Raw genomic sequence first — 19,046 nt, 5'->3', positions numbered from 1 at the left:
AGCTGTGTCACTAGAGATCCTTGTCCCATCCAGCTCTAGCGACTCCTGTGGCGGGCTGGGCGCATGCACGCTGACACGGTCGCCAGCTGTACGGTGTTTCCTCCGACACATTGGTGTGGCTGTTTTCTGGGTTAAGTGGGCATTGTGTCAAGAAGCAGAGTGGCTTGGTTGCGTCGTGTTTCGGATGACACATGGCTCTCGACCTTCGCCTCTCCCGAGTCCGTGCAGGAGTTGCAGCGATGAGACAAGACTGTAACTACCAATTGGAAACCACGAAATTGGGGATAAAAAGGGGTAAAAGTACAAAATAAATTTAAACAAAAAACCAGCTTTGGTGCTGGTTTAGCTAGCTAGATAGCTAACGTTATACGGTTTTACTCTGTATAAAACTATTTATACACAATATTATATCTTCACCAATGGGTCGCTAGTTACACAACAACAGGAATATATTTATGAAATGTTTATGAACTTTTCCTAGTTTTAAACTTTCAAAAAATGTTTAAATTGTAGTGCTTGTGAATACCTGTCCTCAGCAAACACCACAAAGAGAAAGAGAGAGAGTGGGTTGTGCGTGCTGCTGAACTGTTACTGCAGGCCAAACCAATGCATCGCAGACCAATGAAAAGGTTAAGAGGAGAAATTGTGTGTTTCTCTAATCTCCTTACAAGCCGTTCTTAACTCTTTTCCCACTTAACACCAACGGGCCGGCTGCCTCTTGGGATCGGGCGCATTTGGCAGCAGGGGGATCCAATCATAAAATTAGGAGTACTGTGGTGCAAAGCCACATAAATCCAGTAGCTGCATGGAACTTTACAGTGCAGAATGTTTTTCAAATCAATCAAACTCATCATGGTATATTATTGGGGGGGGGGGTCATGACCCCCCCCTGTCTACGTCCACCGTCAAGTTGTGTCTAACTCAAGTATCCTACAAATCAATTTACTGTTTTGTCACATATCAACTTTTCCTGTGCCTAATTCTCTTTCAAAAGAATTAAAAGGGCGATATTGTGCCAATTAATTCATAAAATGCCAAATACGTGAGTTAATTAAATATCTGCATAGACTACAATTCATGGTTCTTATTGATACGCATTATTATTCTGGCTTTCTCAGAACTGTAGGCCATTAAGCCAATATTAGGCTTTCCCTAGACAAGCTGAAACATCTTTACACTAAAAACATGACATTTTGAAATATAATAATTTTCTTTGTTCGGTAAAACTAATCCCGTCCGAATGGTCCACTGGAAAAAACGGACATGCTGGGATAATAATTTCAGAACCGACATATAGTAATACCAGTCCTGAACTAATAGGGCTTTAGACCTACAACATGGTACACATATAGTAATACCAGTCCTGAACTAATAGGGCTTTAGACCTACAACATGGTACACATATAGTAATACCAGTCCTGAACTAATAGGGCTTTAGACCTACAACATGGTACACATATAGTAATACCAGTCCTGAAGTAATAGGGCTTTAGACCTACAACATGGTACACATATAGTAATACCAGTCCTGAACTAATAGGGCTTTAGACCTACAACATGGTACACATATAGTAATACCAGTCCTGAACTAATAGGGCTTTAGACCTACAACATGGTACACATATAGTAATACCAGTCCTGAACTAATAGGGCTTTAGACCTACAACATGGTACACATATAGTAATACCAGTCCTGAACTAATAGGGCTTTAGACCTACAACATGGTACACATATAGTAATACCAGTCCTGAACTAATAGGGCTTTAGACCTACAACATGGTACACACATCCAGTAACTTGAAGGTGTCATGAAAGAATGCTCGACATTCATTCTTTCAAAACAACCGGGTGGACCGGAAAAGTCTGCTTTGATACTTAAACACCAGACTGAGTTCTAAGCTTGAAGGATGCCACAAAGGACCATGGCACTTCAACTCTACTGAGAGTATTAGAGATAGGTGTTGATTTATCCTAATGATGCTTCTGGTGAGAGGAGCTTTCCCCTGTTTATCCCTTCACCACCAGGTAATGGGGCCTAATGGGTATTGTGTGTGTGTGTGTTATAGTTAAGAGTGTGCATCTCTTGTTTAAGATCACATGTCACACACGTGCGCACACGACCCTCCCCACCCACAGACACACTTACTTTAGACCACAAGGACTCTCTGGAGGCCAGGCTGGAGCACGCTGCCACAAACCAGCAGTTTCCCAGCTGGCCCTGGTGCAGGTCGTGCGCACTGATCCCATCCACAAACAGGTGAGGGTCCTCAGAGAGCTCCTACACAGAGAAAAGGAGGGAGAGTGAGAGAGAAGGAAGAAGGGGGAGGCAGGGGAGAGGGAAAGGGAGGGAGAGAGTTAGAAAGGTTACATGAGGCCTATCAACCCCAAAAAGATGTGAGGTTCGTCAGTGCGAAAGGGAAGAACGGAACAAAGGGATTGTTAGACAGGTGGAGATGAAGAAAAAGAGTGAGAGCGCGAGAAAGAGAGAGTCAGTGAGAGAAGGAGAAAAAAAGAGGGAATGATATATAAGAGAAAGAGAGAGAAATATGGATAGATGGAGAGAAAAAGGGAGAGGGGGAAAAATAGAGAAAGGGAGGGTGGAAAGAAAGATAGAAGACATATGGATGGAGTGAGTTGCCAGGCCAGGCCAGGCATGGCCGGGACTCTTTAATTACGGCTCCTAATCGATGGGAATTTAGATGAGGCTCTGCAAAACACTCCACTTCTATCCATCACACACAACATGCCTCTACAGACAGGAGAGAGGGGGAAAGAAAGAGGGCGAGAGAGTTCCAGTGAGTGAGCGGAATGAGGTTAAGAGAGTGAGAGAGAGAAAGTATATATATATCTCTCTCTCTCTCTCTCATACATATATATGTATATATATGTATGAGAGAGAGAGATATATATACTTTCTCTCTCTCACTCTCATTCCGCTTAACCTCATTCCGCTCACTCATCTGGAACCCGGCCATGCCTCGCCCTCTCTGTCTTCTCTTTCCCCTCCCCTCTCCTGTCTGTAGAGGCATGTTGTGTGTGATGGATAGAAGTGGAGTGTTTTGCAGAGCCAAGATCTAAATTCCCATCGATTAGAGAGCCGAGAATTAAAGAGTCCCGGCCATGCCTGGCCTGGCCTGGCAACTCACAAGAGAGATCCATCTGTCTTCTATCTTTCAAGAGACCCTCCCAAGAGAGAGCAAGAGAGCTTTTTCGAGAGAGAGAAGAGAGCGAGAGAGCAAGAGAGCGAGAGAGCAAGAGAGAGAGAGCGAGAGAGCAAGAGAGAGAGAGAGCGAGAGAGCAAGAGAGAGAGAGAGCAAGAGAGAGAGAGAGCAAGAGAAAGAGCAAGAGAGAGAGAGAGAGAGCAAGAGAGAGAGAGCAAGAGAGAGAGAGCAAGAGAGAGAGAGCAAGAGAGAGAGAGCAAGAGAGAGAGAGCAAGAGAGCGAAAGCAAGAGAGAGAGCGAGCAAGAGAGCGAAAGCAAGAGAGAGAGCAAGAGAGCGAAAGCAAGAGAGAGAGCAAGAGAGCGAAAGCAAGAGAGAGAGCAAGAGAGCGAAAGCAAGAGAGAGAGCAAGAGAGCGAAAGCAAGAGAGAGAGCAAGAGAGCAAGAGAGCGAAAGCAAGAGAGCGAGCAAGAGAGAGAGCAAGAGAGAGAGAGAGCAAGAGAGAGAGAGCAAGAGAGAGAGAGAGCAAGAGAGAGAGAGAGCAAGAGAGAGAGAGAGCAAGAGAGAGAGAGAGCAAGAGAGAGAGAGAGCAAGAGAGAGAGCAGAGCAAGAAGCAGAGCAAGAGAGAGCAAGAGAGAGAGCAAGAGAGAGAGCAAGAGAAGAGAAGAGAGAGAGCAAGAGAGCGAGCAAGAGAGCGAGCAAGAGAGAGAGCAAGAGAGAGAGCAAGAGAGCGAGCAAGAGAGCGAGCAAGAGAGCGAGCAAGAGAGAGAGCAAGAGAGCGAGAAGAGAGAGAGAGAGCAAGAGCGAGAGAGAGCAAGAGCGAGAGAGAGCAAGAGCGAGAGAGAGCAAGAGAGAGAGAGAGAGAGCAAGAGAGAGAGAGAGCAAGAGAGAGAGAGAGAGAGCAAGAGAGAGAGAGAGAGAGCAAGAGAGAGAGAGAGCAAGAGAGAGAGCAAGAGAGAGCAAGAGAGAGAGCAAGAGAGAGAGCAAGAGAGAGAGCAAGAGAGAGAGAGAGAGAGAGAGAGAGAGCCCCGACCCTGATAAGTCTGTCTCAGGTCTGAGAGGTGTTGTGGTGAATTATGTGACGACACAAGAGGATCTACAGGGTCACGGATTTATCTGGGCCGCGCTAACCTGAGCCCCACCAGAACAACCTCACACCAGACAGCACTAAAACTACCCCACATAGAGCTACAACTACCCCAGATCTACAACACAGACAGCACTAAAAACAATCCCAGACCAACAACACAGACAAACAGCACTAAACTACCCCACATAGAGCTACAACTACCCCGACCTACAACACAGAGACAGGCAGCACTCAAACTAACCCAAGGTACAAGACTGGTTCTGCTTTAGCTGTGATAACAGTTGCATGATTGAAGAGCAGACCCTTAAGCCATATTACTAACTATTAACTAGAAAATACTGTAGGTTTCTTAATTTGGGTCCTGGAATCCAGGCAAATACAGGAGTGGGCTAAAGCAGAGAAGACTTGAGTATTGACATGCAGGCTACTAAAATTCCTTAGAGGATCCCAATAAGGATCTGCAGTCAATAGTAATAGGTGGGAGACTGCATGCATGATATCTTTGAGGTTGCGTCCAAAATGGTACCCTATTCCCTATATAGTGCACTACTTTTGACCAGGGCACAGAGCTCTCGTCTGCCTTAGTGCACTATATAGGGGACAGGGAGCCTTTCAGACACACCCCGAGTCTATGTGGACAGTGATAAGTGTGACGTGCATGTGTGTTATTATCTACCTCTCCATTCGGGGGGGGGGGGGGGGGGGGGGGGGCATGTGGTTTCTCACCCACCAGGTGTGAGGCAATTGTTATTTTCAGCCGGTGTGTGTGTGTGTGTGGTGTCTTCGTCCGCCCACGTGTTCTCGCACACCCCGAGAGCTTCTGGTCAGCGGGGTGGTGGCATAGGGATCCTTATCTCTCCCATGTGGTCATTCTCTCTTTCTCCCCTTACCCATCTGTCTATCGCCTCCTTTGAATTTCATGCTGTCACAGTTACCAGCCCTTTCAAGCTTAACATCCTTATCATTTATCGCCCTCCAGGTCCCCTCGGAGAGTTCATCAATGAGCTTGATGCCTTGATAAGCTCCTTTCCTGAGGACGGCTCACCTCTCACAGTTCTGGGCGACTTTAACCTCCCCACGTCTACCTTTGACTCATTCCTCTCTGCCTCCTTCTTTCCACTCCTCTCCTCTTTTGACCTCACCCTCTCACCTTCCCCCCTACTCACAAGGCAGGCAATACGCTCGACCTCATCTTTACTAGATGCTGTTCTTCCACTAACCTCATTGCAACTCCCCTCCAAGTCTCCGACCACTACCTTGTATCCTTTTCCCTCTCGCTCTCATCCAACACTTCCCACACTGCCCCTACTCGGATGGTATCGCGCCGTCCCAACCTTCGCTCTCTCTCCCCCGCTACTCTCTCCTCTTCCATCCTATCATCTCTTCCCTCTGCTCAAACCTTCTCCAACCTATCTCCTGATTCTGCCTCCTCAACCCTCCTCTCCTCCCTTTCTGCATCCTTTGACTCTCTATGTCCCCTATCTTCCAGGCCGGCTCGGTCCTCCCTCCCGCTCCGTGGCTTGACGACTCAATGCGAGCTCACAGAACAGGGCTCCGGAAGGCCGAGCGGAAATGGAGGAAAACTCGCCTCCCTGCGGACCTGGCATCCTTTCACTCCCTCCTCTCTACATTTTCCTCCTCTGTCTCTGCTGCTAAAGCCACTTTCTACCACTCTAAATTCCAAGCATCTGCCTCTAACCCTAGGAAGCTCTTTGCCACATTCTCCTCCCTCCTGAATCCTCCTCCCCCTCCCCCTCCTCCCTCTCTGCAGATGACTTCGTCAACCATTTTGAAAAGAAGATCGACGACATCCGATCCTCGTTTGCTAAGTCAAACAACACCGCTGGTTCTGCTCACACTGCCCTACCCTGTGCTCTGACCTCTTTCTCCCTCTCTCTCCAGATGAAATCTCGCGTCTTGTGACGGCCGGCCGCCCAACAACCTGCCCGCTCGACCCTATCCCCTCCTCTCTTCTCCAGACCATTTCCGGAGACCTTCTCCCTTACCTCACCTCGCTCATCAACTTATCCCTGACCGCTGGCTACGTCCCTTCCGTCTTCAAGAGAGCGAGAGTTGCACCCCTTCTGAAAAAACCTACACTCGATCCCTCCGATGTCAACAACTACAGACCAGTATCCCTTCTTTCTTTTCTCTCCAAAACTCTTGAACGTGCCGTCCTTGGTCAGCTCTCCCGCTATCTCTCTCAGAATGACCTTCTTGATCCAAATCAGTCAGGTTTCAAGACTAGTCATTCAACTGAGACTGCTCTTCTCTGTATCACGGAGGCGCTCCGCACCGCTAAAGCTAACTCTCTCTCCTCTGCTCTCATCCTTCTAGACCTATCGGCTGCCTTCGATACTGTGAACCATCAGATCCTCCTCTCCACCCTCTCCGAGTTGGGCATCTCCGGCGCGGCCCACGCTTGGATTGCGTCCTACCTGACAGGTCGCTCCTACCAGGTGGCGTGGCGAGAATCTGTCTCCTCACCACGCGCTCTCACCACTGGTGTCCCCCAGGGCTCTGTTCTAGGCCCTCTCCTATTCTCGCTATACACCAAGTCACTTGGCTCTGTCATAACCTCACATGGTCTCTCCTATCATTGCTATGCAGACGACACACAATTAATCTTCTCCTTTCCCCTTCTGATGACCAGGTGGCGAATCGCATCTCTGCATGTCTGGCAGACATATCAGTGTGGATGACGGATCACCACCTCATGCTGAACTTCGGCAAGACGGAGCTGCTCTTCCTCCCGGGGAAGGACTGCCCGTTCCATGATCTCGCCATCACGGTTGACAACTCCATTGTGTCCTCCTCCCAGAGCGCTAAGAACCTTGGCGTGATCCTGGACAACAAACTGTCGTTCTCAACTAACATCAAGGCGGTGGCCCGTTCCTGTAGGTTCATGCTCTACAACATCCGCAGAGTACGACCCTGCCTCACACAGGAAGCGGCGCAGGTCCTAATCCAGGCACTTGTCATCTCCCGTCTGGATTACTGCAACTCGCTGTTGGCTGGGCTCCCTGCCTGTGCCATTAAACCCCTACAACTCATCCAGAACGCCGCAGCCCGACTAGTGTTCAACCTTCCCAAGTTCTCTCACGTCACCCCGCTCCTCCGCTCTCTCCACTGGCTTCCAGTTGAAGCTCGCATCCGCTACAAGACCATGGTGCTTGCCTACGGAGCTGTGAGGGGAACGGCACCTCAGTACCTCCAGGCTCTGATCAGGCCCTACACCCAAATAAGGGCACTGCGTTCATCCACCTCTGGCCTGCTCGCCTCCCTACCACTGAGGAAGTACAGTTCCCGCTCAGCTCAGTCAAAACTGTTCGCTGCTCTGGCTCCCCAATGGTGGAACAAACTCCCTCATGACGCCAGGACAGCGGAGTCAATCACCACCTTCCGGAGACACCTGAAACCCCACCTCTTTAAGGAATACCTAGGATAGGATAAAGTAATCCTTCTCACCCCCTCCCCCCTTAAAATATTTAGATGCACTATTGTAAAGTGGTTGTTCCACTGGATGTCATAAGGTGAATGCACCAATTTGTAAGTCGCTCTGGATAAGAGCGTCTGCTAAATGACTTAAATGTAAATGTAAATGTAAATGTAAATGTGTGTGTGTGTGTGTGTAGGGACTCTCCCCACCAACAATGTGCGAACAGATCCCTGGTGCCGTGCTTAGTTAGATTGCACACAGGTGGACTTTATTCTCCATCTCCTAGCATCTCTTTCTCCCCCCCGACCCTCCTCCTCCCTCTCTCTCTCTCGCTCCCTACATCCCGCTCTCCTGTGGGGTACGATAATGAAAGCAGGAAATAGATCAATGTCTGATAGTAAGGGCAACAGTGATGTCATCACTGGCTTCTCTGACTAATAGATCTGTCCACAGCCCACTGATAGATTGCCAGGGAGGTGACTGCCTCACCTGGGGGGGAGGGGAATATGTATATCTGACATCACTATGACAATGTGCTAGCAATGTTATTCTGACTATCCCAAATTGAATAATATTGTAATAATTATTAAATGGGCAATTCCAGAGTTATGGATGTTACATTAGCAAAATCACATTTGCACTCAAACTTTAATGTGCTTCTACACCTGCATCGCTTGCTGTTTGGGGTTTTAGGCTGGGTTTCTGTACAGCACTTTGAGATATCAGCTGATGTACGAAGGGCTATATAAATACATGTGATTTGATTTGATTAATGTCTCACAGACTGGAAAAACAAAATAGATAACACTTTTGATGCGGGTGTCTATAGCACCCCTTGGGGGGAGCGGATACCCAAAAATGCAGACTTCTAAATTTTGGCATATTGGAGAAATAAGGCAAATGAAAAGCATTATGATGTTACATGAAATGGACAAGCTTTTTGGGGAGACTGAACACATTGCTTGCGAAAGTATTCACCTTCCCTTGGCATTTTTCCTATTTTGTTGACTTACAACCTGGAATTAAAATTGATTTTTTTTTGGGGGGGGGGTGTATCATTTGATTTACACAACATGCCTTCCACTTTGAAGATGCAAAATATTTTTTTTTATTGTGAAACAAAGAATAAGACAAAAAAAAACAGAAAACTTAACTATAAAGTCAATACTTTGTAGAGCCACCCTTTGCAACAATTACAGCTGCAAGTCTCTTGGGGTTTGTCTCTATAAGCTTGGCACATCTAGCAACTGGGATTTTTGTCCATTCTTCAAGGTAAAACTGCTCCAGCTCCTTCAAATTGGATGGGTGGCGCTGGTGTACAGCAATCTTTAAGTCATACCACAGATTCTCAATTGGATTGAGGTCTGGGCTTTGACTAGGCCATTCCAAGACATTTACATGTTTCCTCATAAACCAGTTGAGTGTTGGTTTAGCAGTATGCTTAGGGTCATTGTCCTGCTGGAAGGTGAAACTCAGTCTCAAATCTCTGGAAGACTGAAACAGGTTTTCCTCAAGAATTTCCCTGTGTTTAGCACCATCCATCATTCCTTCAATTCTGACCAGTTATCCCACCCCTGCTGATAAAAACCATTCCCATGGCATGATGCTGCCACCACCATGCTTCATTGTGGGGATGGTGTGCTCAGGGTGATGTGAGGTGTTGGGTTTGCGCCAGGCATAGCATTTTCCTTAATGGACAAAAAGCTACATTTTAGTCTCATCTGACCAGAGTACCTTCTTCCATATGTTTGGGGAGACTCCCACGTGCCTTTTAGCGAACACCAAATGTGTTCGCTTATTTTTTTCTTTAAGCAAAGGCTTTTTTTCTGGCCACTCTTCCATAAAGCCCAGCTCTGTGGAATGTACGGCTTAAAGTGGTCCTATGGACAGATACTCCAATCTCCGCTGTGGAGCTTTGCAGCTCCTTCAGGGTTATCTTTGGTCTCCGCCTTATCTCAGCTCACTGGTCACGATGGCAACACCCATCCGTAGCACGCGCTCCAGCAGGTGTATCTCATTGATCATCCCTAAAGCCAACACCTCATTCGGCCGCCTTTCGTTCCAGTACTCTGCTGCCTGTGACTGGAACGAATTGCAAAAATCGCTGAAGTTGGAGACTTTTATCTCCCTCACCAACTTCAAACATCAGCTAGCTGAGCAGCTAACCGATCGCTGCAGCTGTACATAATCTATTGGTAAATAGCACACCCATTTTCACCTACCTCATCCCCACAGTTTTTATTTATTTACTTTTCTGCTCTTTTGCACACCAATACCTGTACATGATCATTTATCACTCCAGTGTTAATCTGCAATATTGTAATTATTCGCCTACCTCCTCATGCCTTTTGCACACATTGTATATAGACTCCCCTTTTTTCTCTGTGTTATTGACTTGTTAATTGTTTACTCCATGTGTAACTCTGTGTTGTAATAATAATAATAATATATGCCATTTAGCAGACGCTTTTATCCAAAGCGACTTACAGTCATATGTTGTCTGTTCACACTGCTATGCTTTATCTTGGCCAGGTCGCAGTTACAAATGAGAACCTGTTCTCAACTAGCCTACCTGGTTAAATAAAGGTGAAATAAAAAAATAAATAAAAAATGCCCTCCTTGCCTGGTCCATGAGTTTTGGTGGTCGGCCCTCTCTTGTCAGGTTTGTTGTGGTGCCATATTCTTTCTATTTTTTAATAAGTGACTTGAGGGTGTTCCTTGGGATGTTCAAAGTTTCTGATATTTTTTTATAACCCAACCCTGATCTCTACTTCTCCACAACTTTGTCCCTGACCTGTTTGGAAAGCTCCTTGGTCTTCATAGTGCCGCTTGCTTAGTGGTGTTGCAGACTCTGGGGCCTTTCAGAACAGGTGTGTATATATGCACTGAGATCATGTGACACTTAATAAAGTCCACCTGTGTTCAATCTAACTAATTATGTGACTTCTGAAGGTAATTGGTTGCACCAGATCTCATTTAGGGTCTTCATAGCAAAGTGGGTGAAGACATATGCAGGCACCACCTTTCATTTTTTGAAACAAGTTTTTTTCCCTTCACTTCACCAATTTGGACTATTTTGTGTACGTCCATTACATGAAATCTAAATAAAAATCGATTTAAATTACAGGTTGTAATGCAACAAAATAGGAAAAACACCAAGGGGAATTAATACTTTTGCAAGGCACTGTATTAGCAAAAGTCTGGGAGTTTGTCATTCTTAAGTAACCCTCCGTTATGGATGCTAGAGTCTGAAATAAACATTTAAATCATAAAGATGTGTGCATGGCAATCTATCATAACACATTTGTTGTCATTTGGAATGCTTTAAAATGTCAGCAGAAGGCATAGTACCTTAGGATTGCATAATCATTAGGTAGGCTGAATAGTATACACAGCCAGGCACCACACCCTAATAGATACTTTATCTTAATATATACACTGAGTATACCAAACATTAGGAGCACCTTCCTAATATTACGACATGAGGCCGTGCAGTATCATGCTCAAAACATGAGGTGATCGCGGCAGATGAATGGCACAACAATGGGCCTCAGGATCTCGTCACGCTATTGCTGTGCGTTCAAATTGCAATCGATAAAATGTCTGTAGTTTATGCCTGCCCATACCATAACCCCACCGCCACCATGGGGCACTCAGTTCACAACATAGACATCAGCAAACCGCTCACCCACACTACTCCATACACGTGGTCTGCGGTTGTTAGACCAGTTGGACGTACTGCCAAATTCTCTAAAACGTTGGAGGCGGCTTATGGTAAAGAAATTCACATTAAATTATCTTGCATCAGGTGGACTGGTGGACATTCCTGCAGTCAGCATACCAATCACAAGCTCCCTCAACTTGAGACATCTGTGGCATTGTGTTGTGTGGCAAAACTACACATTTTAGAGTGGGCTTTTATTGTGCCCAGTACAAGTTGCACTTATATAATGATCATGCTGTTTAATCAGCTTCTTGATATGCCACACCTGTCAGGTGGATGGATCTTATCTTGGCAAAGGATAAATGCTCACGAACAGGGATGTAAACAAATTTGTACACAACATGAGAGAAATATGCTCTTTGTGTGTATTGAAAATGTCTCAGCTCTTTTTATTTCAGCTCATGAAACCAACACTTTACATGTTGCGTTTATATTTTTTGTTCATTATACTACTGCCATATATGACAAATGCATTTCAGCATATATTTTCCAAGAGAATCTTAGCTAGAGCACCTCATTTTCCAGATATCAACAATTGCACCAGTAAAGGTCTGAAGAATACATCTCAAAGCAAGCACACACAATATGATGAATGCATCCGTTATGGATGTTACACATACCATAACGCTGACGATGAAGCGGTGAGGAACCAATTACAGACCATATGAAACCTTGATGAAAGTTAGCTTTACAGAGAACGTTTGAAGATGATCCGATGTAAGGGGCACGTTTCATAACAAAGCGTTCCGGATGTTCCATTGCCTGTCCCAGTCACCCCCCCTGTCTTTACAAGACTGTCGATCAATACAGCTCAATACCGCTGTGCTGAAATGGGTTGAGATGAGGTCGTAAATACAGTTCAACGTCGACTCTGAAGTGTCGGCTGGTGGTGAGAGATGGACTGAAGATGAGAGAGAGAGAGGGAGAAAGACAGAATGTTTGTGAAAAAAAAGTGTGTGTGCATTGCATGCATGTGTGTACGTGTGCGTCTGTGTCCACCCAAGGTCAGTAATCTGCTGATGCAGATGAAAGCAGGTTGCTGCAAAAGGCTACTTTTCATCAGCGGAGAGGAGAACCCCACCACTGCACTGCCACTGCAGAGTCCCCTGGAGACCTCTCCACCATCCCTCTCACCACTCCTGTTACTCAAAGGCCACTATGGAAGTAATAACCGTTAGATGCACATTTTCTCTACATGTGCTGCCATAGAAATATAACGAATAGAACGTGCGTCCCCATTCAAGTCGATGGCGGCATAATGGGTGGACTGGCAGCCATTGCGTGTGTACCCATAGGAGCAAAGCAGGAAGTAAAAACAGGAAGCGTACCTACCCATCAACATGGGCTGTGATTTGTTGATTCAACTGACATTACAAAAAATACATTTAATTGCATTAGCCACCCCAGCTAGCACATTTGGTTCATTGGAAGCTGTGGGAACGTCCATTTTGGTTTCCTATTGGTTCAGGGAACGAAACCATACATTTCCTGACCGGGCAAAACTGAAATTTCTTTAAAAAACATTCTGAGAACGGAAGAGAAAATGTCACTTGTTCGGGTAACATACATTTTTGGGTTGCAGGGAGCTTCTAAAACCGTTTTACTATGATTCCCTGAAAGTTTTCTGCTAGCTTATTTTGGGTGAAATGTTTTGATTCCAAGCACAGATAGAACACATGGAAATGTATTTGCTTAGGCATTAATCATGCAAACACCTACGTTTTTTATTATAAACTGTGGTTCGAGCTCTAAATGCTGATTGGCTGACAACCGTGGTATATCAGACCTTATACAACGGGTATGACAAAACATGTAATTTTACTGCTCTAATGACATTGGTAAATTGTTTATAATAGCAATAAGGCACCTCGGGGGGTTTGTGATATATTGCCAATTTACAACGGGTTAAGGGCTGTATGAAGGCACTCCACGTTGCGTCTTGCCTAAGAACAGCTCTTAGCTGTGGTACATTGGCCATATAGCACACCCCCTGGGGCCTTATTGCTTAATTGTGGCATGGCGTCAGTGGGGTTCGAACCTATCATTTTCTGTGCTCCATCTATGGAATTAGTTCACTGCGCCTCCAGGATGGAGCTAGCATGCCACGTTTTTATTTTAAACTCATACAAAGCTGTTCATTTCAGTCTACGCAAACAAACCCCATTTCAAAAGAAGATGAGCACTCATTAAGAACAGATGTTTAGTGGGCGCGGCTAACACACGGTACGTATACATTTTTAATAACATTCTCTGACCGTTACTACATTCTTGTGATTTTTAATGGAAATGTTTTAACATTGAGAATGGAATGAATTATTTTTTATGAATTCCATTCTCAGAACGGTCTCTAAACATTACAAAACAATTTGAGACCATGACTTTAAATAGAACCATGAGGAAATGATGTACTGAAATTCGCACAGAACATTGTTTAACTTTCTCTGAACAATTTGAGAACATTCCCAATGTCGAAGCAGCTGAAGAACGTTCCTAGAACATGAACAAAATGTTAATTAAATGTAACCATGTTTGAACTTTAAGGAAACATTCTGTTAAAATAATAAAGTCATGTTTTTTGTCAAGTTCCTTAAATGTGCTGAGAATGTTTCAAAGCAACTATCCTACATCATTCCCAGAAGGTTGTGGGAAGGTTGTATGCAAAATAACCATAGGACAACCACACTCTAACCTAGCTCTAAGAAACATATGGTTCTCAGACCATTATGTGCTAGCTGGAACAAGCTATTTTACAGAGGAGTATGTTCACTTCCAATATTCACTCCCAATATCTGTTGGGTGGATTGGCCCGGCTGTAAAAAAATAAATTGCCTACTGATCTGTCTGTCTCCCTACAGGGTAAGAAATAAGTGTCATGGCTAACCAAATCATTTACCTCGTACTGAAGAGCCGCCACTCCGCTTCATAGTATCTATGTGACCAAATCAGTCACCGCCCAGCAGCCTGAGTCATAGCACCAGGCTAGTCGATGACGGTCAGACAAGATCAATAAAACTGCCACAACGATCAGGGAGCTCATTTAGCCCAGATAGGTTTGGCTTGGGAGGACAGCAAAGCGAACCCAGATCGGTTTGGCTTGGGAGGACAGCAAAGCGAGCCCAGATCGGTTTGGCTTGGGAGGACAGCAAAGCGAGCCCAGATCGGTTTGGCTTGGGAGGACAGCAAAGCGAGCCCAGATCGGTTTGGCTTGGGAGGACAGCAAAGCGAGCCCAGATCGGTTTGGCTTGGGAGGACAGCAAAGCGAGCCCAGATCGGTTTGGCTTGGGAGGACAGCAAAGCGAGCCCAGATCGGTTTGGCTTGGGAGGACAGCAAAGCGAGCCCAGATCGGTTTGGCTTGGGAGGACAGCAAAGCGAGCCCAGATCGGTTTGGCTTGGGAGGACAGCAAAGCGAGCCCAGATCGGTTTGGCTTGGGAGGACAGCAAAGCGAGCCCAGATCGGTTTGGCTTGGGAGGACAGCAAAGCGAGCCCAGATAAATGGGCTCCGTCTTTTTATTGCTTGTCAGTCATGTCATAGATAAACACAACTAATCTGTAGTCCAGGGTGGATGTAGTAGGGAGAGAAGGCTGAGAGGGATTGCAGTAGAGAGCCGAGAGAGACAGAGAACCGAGAGGGGAGAGAGAGAAAGGAGAGAGAGAGTAGCATTTTATAGAGGCCTCTTATTTATGCCTGCATGCTCCACTGTCTTGACTTGTGGTCATAAACATACCCAAGTGCCGTTTAAAAAACGTAGCACTAAATGCTGTTTGTACTTTAATATATTTTTTGTGACCATCTTTTTATTTAGTTTTGTCATTTATCATTTTACAGGTACAAAACAATCAGAGACATGCATACAAAGATAACCCCAACCCACCCAGCAACCGAAGAAGCTTATCAGTCACCCTCCCACGCTTCCATCCATCCGAGTCTCCCCATACATTCCCCCCAATCCCCCCGCCCTTCCAATCCCCTAGCCCTCCCCATGCTAGCAGATACCCATAGACTTAGAGGTCATTGCGCTAACGCTAGTTAGCGTTGGCTCACGAAACTAACTTCCTTCATACTTGACACCGAGACATAAAAATGGTATCCACGAGTTCCTCTGACTCTTGGGAAGTTGCATCTGACTAATTGCCAAAAATCACGAAGTATCCCTTCAAATACAGATTGTAAACAAACTGAAAAAGTATAAGTTGATGTTTCGGATGTGTACTCTAATAACTCACCTCTTCTCACCATCTGTTACACATTAAAACCGTGAAATTTCAACTGCTTGAAGTATTGGGGAAGACAGATTTCAGACCATTAGCATCTTGCCTTAATACCTGAACACTGAAATAACTCAACTGAAATTGCCTGAAATTGACCCCGGAAAACAAGAAACACAAAGAAGCATCAAAACCATAAAAGAGAAAAAAAAGAATGAGAAATGTGATGACAAATGTCTTGAATGAGTTCCCACCTATTTTTTTTATTCAACTAGGCAAGTCAGTTAAGAACAAATTCTTATTTACAATGACAGCCAAACCCGGTCGACGCTGGGCCAATTGTGCGCCGCCATATGGGACTCCCGATCACGGCCGGATGTGATGCAACCTGGATTTGAACCAGGTACTGCAGTGACGCCTCTTGTACTGAGATGCAGTGTCTTAGACCACTGCGCCACTCAGGAGCCCTTAGTGCTCAGCAGGTCACATTTACTGAGCACTTGTTGGCTGCTTTTCCTTCACTCTGTGGTCCAACTCATCCCAAACCATCTCAATTGGGTTGAGGTCAGGTGATTGTGAAGGCCAGGTCTGATGCCTCCATCCATGAGGTCTCCATCACACTTCCACAGCCTGGAGGTGTGTTGGGTCATTGTCCTGTTGAAAAACAAATGATAGTGGGACTGAGCCCAAACCAGATGGGATGGTGTATCGCTGCAGAATGCTGTGGTAGCCATGCTGGTTAAGTGTTCTCTGAATTCTAAATAAATCACAGACTCTGTCACTTGCAAAGGACCCCCACACCATCACACCTCCTCCTCCGTGCTTCAAGGTGGGAACTACAGATGCAGAGATCATCCGTTCCACTTCTCTGCGCCTCACAAAGACACGGCGGTTAGAACCAAAAAATCTCAAATTTGGACTCAGACGAAAGGACAGATTTCCACCGGTCCATTGCTCATGTTTCTTGGCCCAAGAAAGTATCTCCTTCTTTTTGGTGTCCTTTAGTAGTGGTTTATTTGCAGCAATTCGACCATGAAAGCCTCATTGACGCAGTCTACTCTGAACAGTTGATGTTGAGATGTGTCTGTTACTTGAACTCTGAAGCATTTATTTGGGCTGCAGCAGAAGTAACTCTGGGTCTTCTTTTCCTGTGGAGGTCCTCATGAGAGCAAATTTCATCATAGCGCTTGGTTTTTGCAACTGCAAAGTTCTTGAAATTTTCCGGATTGACTGACCTTCGTGTCTTAAGGTAATGATGGACTGTTTATTTGAGCTGTTCTTACCATAATATGGACTTGGTCTTTTAACAAATAGGGCTATCTTCTGTATACCACCCCTACCTTGTCACAACATAACTTATTGGCTCAAATGCATTAAGAAGGAAAGACATTTCACTAATGAACTTTACCAAGACACCTGTTAATTGAAATGAATTCCAGGTGACTACCTCATGAAGCTGGTTGAGAGAATGCCACGGATAGATTTGTTGATGGGACAAACAAACAAACGGCTTACATTTCGGCATAAATCGCCTTCATCAAAGCCTTGAGTCCTGTCATCAGATCCTTGAATATGTCCCTTTCCAAATAAACCATGAATGAAATTTTTAAAAGGACATTTCCTAAAAAAATATATATATTAGTGTAAGAAGTAGTAGTATTAGTGTGTGTGATAGCCAGAAAGCTCCCTCACCTGGGGTCTTTTCCAGTGCACGCGTCCAATCCTGTTGCCCTGGTAGAAGAGGGTGTCGTCCAAGGCGGGGAAGTGTGGGTCTTCAAACAGAAGGCCACTGGCAAGGCATTGCCTCTTCAGGGTGGAGTATTGCTGCCCCTCGAAGGCCTTCACTGACGAGAACATCCTACAGCCTGTACGGACCAGACACAAAAAACAGGGGGCTCTGTTAGTGACGTGAACTGACCTCCTACCAACAAGTCTCTGATATCCTTGAAGATTAGCATGTGTCAGTTTCATAAAATTGTACCTTATTTGGGTAGGCTACACTATTGACAAATACTATTGGACAATCAATTCAGAATTGGGTGTTTCTACCAAATGTCTGTGGTTGGAAAAAGTGTATTCAACTTCCACCATTGCTTTAAGCTCAGAGCAAACTAAAAGTAAAATACAATTTAGCCTACTATACAGTAAACTATACAGTGCATTTGGAAAGTATTCAGACCCTACACTTTTCCCACATTTTGTTACGTTACAGCCTTATTCTAAAACGGATGTCGTTTTTTCCCTCCTCATCGATCTACACACAACACCCCATAATGACAAAGCAAAAACAGGTTTTTAGAAATACTTCCAAATTAATAAAAAATGGAAAGACCTTGTATTTTTATTGAAGCACCTTTGGCAGCAATTACAGTCTTGAGTGTTCTTGGGTATGAAGCTACCAGCTTGGCACACCTGTATTTGGTTGAGTTTATCCCATTCTTCTCTGGAGATCCTCTCAAACTCTGTCAGGTTGAATGGGGAGCGTTGCTGCACAGCTATTTTCAGGTCTCTCCAGAGATGTTCGATCGGGCTCTGGCTGGTAAAGTCAAGGACATTCAGAGACTTGTCCCGAAGCCACTCCTACATTGTTTGGATGTGTGCTTAGGGTTGTTGTCATGTAGGAAAGTGAATCTTCACCCAGTCTGAGGTCCTGAGTGCTCTGGAGCAGGTTTCATCAAGGATCTCTCTGTACTTTGCTCCATTCATCTTTCCCTCGATCCTGACTAGTCTCCCAGTCCCTGCAAAAACATCCCCACAGCATGATGCTGCCCCCACCATGCTTCACTGTAGGGATGGTGCCAGGTTTCCTCCAGATGTGACGCTTGACATTCAGGCCAAAGAGTTCAGTCTTGGTTTCATCAGACCAGAGAATCTTGATTTTTGGCAAAGTCCAAACGGGGTGTCATATGCCTTTTCTGGAGGAGTGGCTTCCGTCTGGAAACTCTACCATAAAGGCCTGATTGGTGGAGTACTGCAGAGATGGTTGTCCTTTTGGAAGGTTCTCCCCCTCCCCACAGAGGAACTCTGGAGCTCTGTCAGAGTGACCATTGGGTACCATTGGGTACCAAGGCCCTTCTCCCCCGATTTCTCAATTTGGCCAGGGGGTGGGGGGGGGGGGGGGAGAGCTCTAGGTGGTTCCAAACTACTTCCATTTAAGAATGATGGAGGCCACTGTGTTCTTGGGGACCTTCAATGCTGTAGAAATGTTTTGGTAGCCTTCCCCAGATCTGTGCCTAGACACAATCCTGTCATGGAGCTCTACGGACAATTCCTTCAACCTCGCGGCTTGGTTTTTCTCTGACATTCACTGTCAACTGTGGGACCTTATATAGACAGCTGTGTGTCTTTCCAAATCATGTCCAATCAATTGTATTCACCACAGGTGGACTCCAAATCAAGTTGTAGAAACATCTTAAGGACGATCAA

At 45.5% G+C, this 19,046-nt stretch overlaps 1 protein-coding gene across 1 annotated transcript in view; it reads right to left on the bottom strand.

Annotated features, from left to right (window-relative positions):
* The window catches only part of LOC124000915 (calpain-5-like), a 56,483-nt gene that overhangs the window by 21,529 nt on the left and 15,908 nt on the right, over positions 1-19,046 (bottom strand). Inside the window, exons 2-3 of the mRNA XM_046307607.1 lie at positions 17,313-17,485; positions 2,148-2,279 (exon numbers count right to left, since the gene is read on the bottom strand). Coding sequence (XP_046163563.1) covers positions 2,148-2,279; positions 17,313-17,477 — 297 coding nt within the window. The 5' untranslated portion in view covers positions 17,478-17,485. The remainder of the gene's footprint in view (positions 1-2,147; positions 2,280-17,312; positions 17,486-19,046) is intronic.

Source organism: Oncorhynchus gorbuscha, linkage group LG16, assembly GCF_021184085.1.
Source record: "Oncorhynchus gorbuscha isolate QuinsamMale2020 ecotype Even-year linkage group LG16, OgorEven_v1.0, whole genome shotgun sequence".
Lineage (NCBI taxonomy): Eukaryota > Metazoa > Chordata > Actinopteri > Salmoniformes > Salmonidae > Oncorhynchus > Oncorhynchus gorbuscha.
Note: the sequence above shows the minus strand (reverse complement) of the source record. Positions and strands in the feature narration are given on the sequence as shown.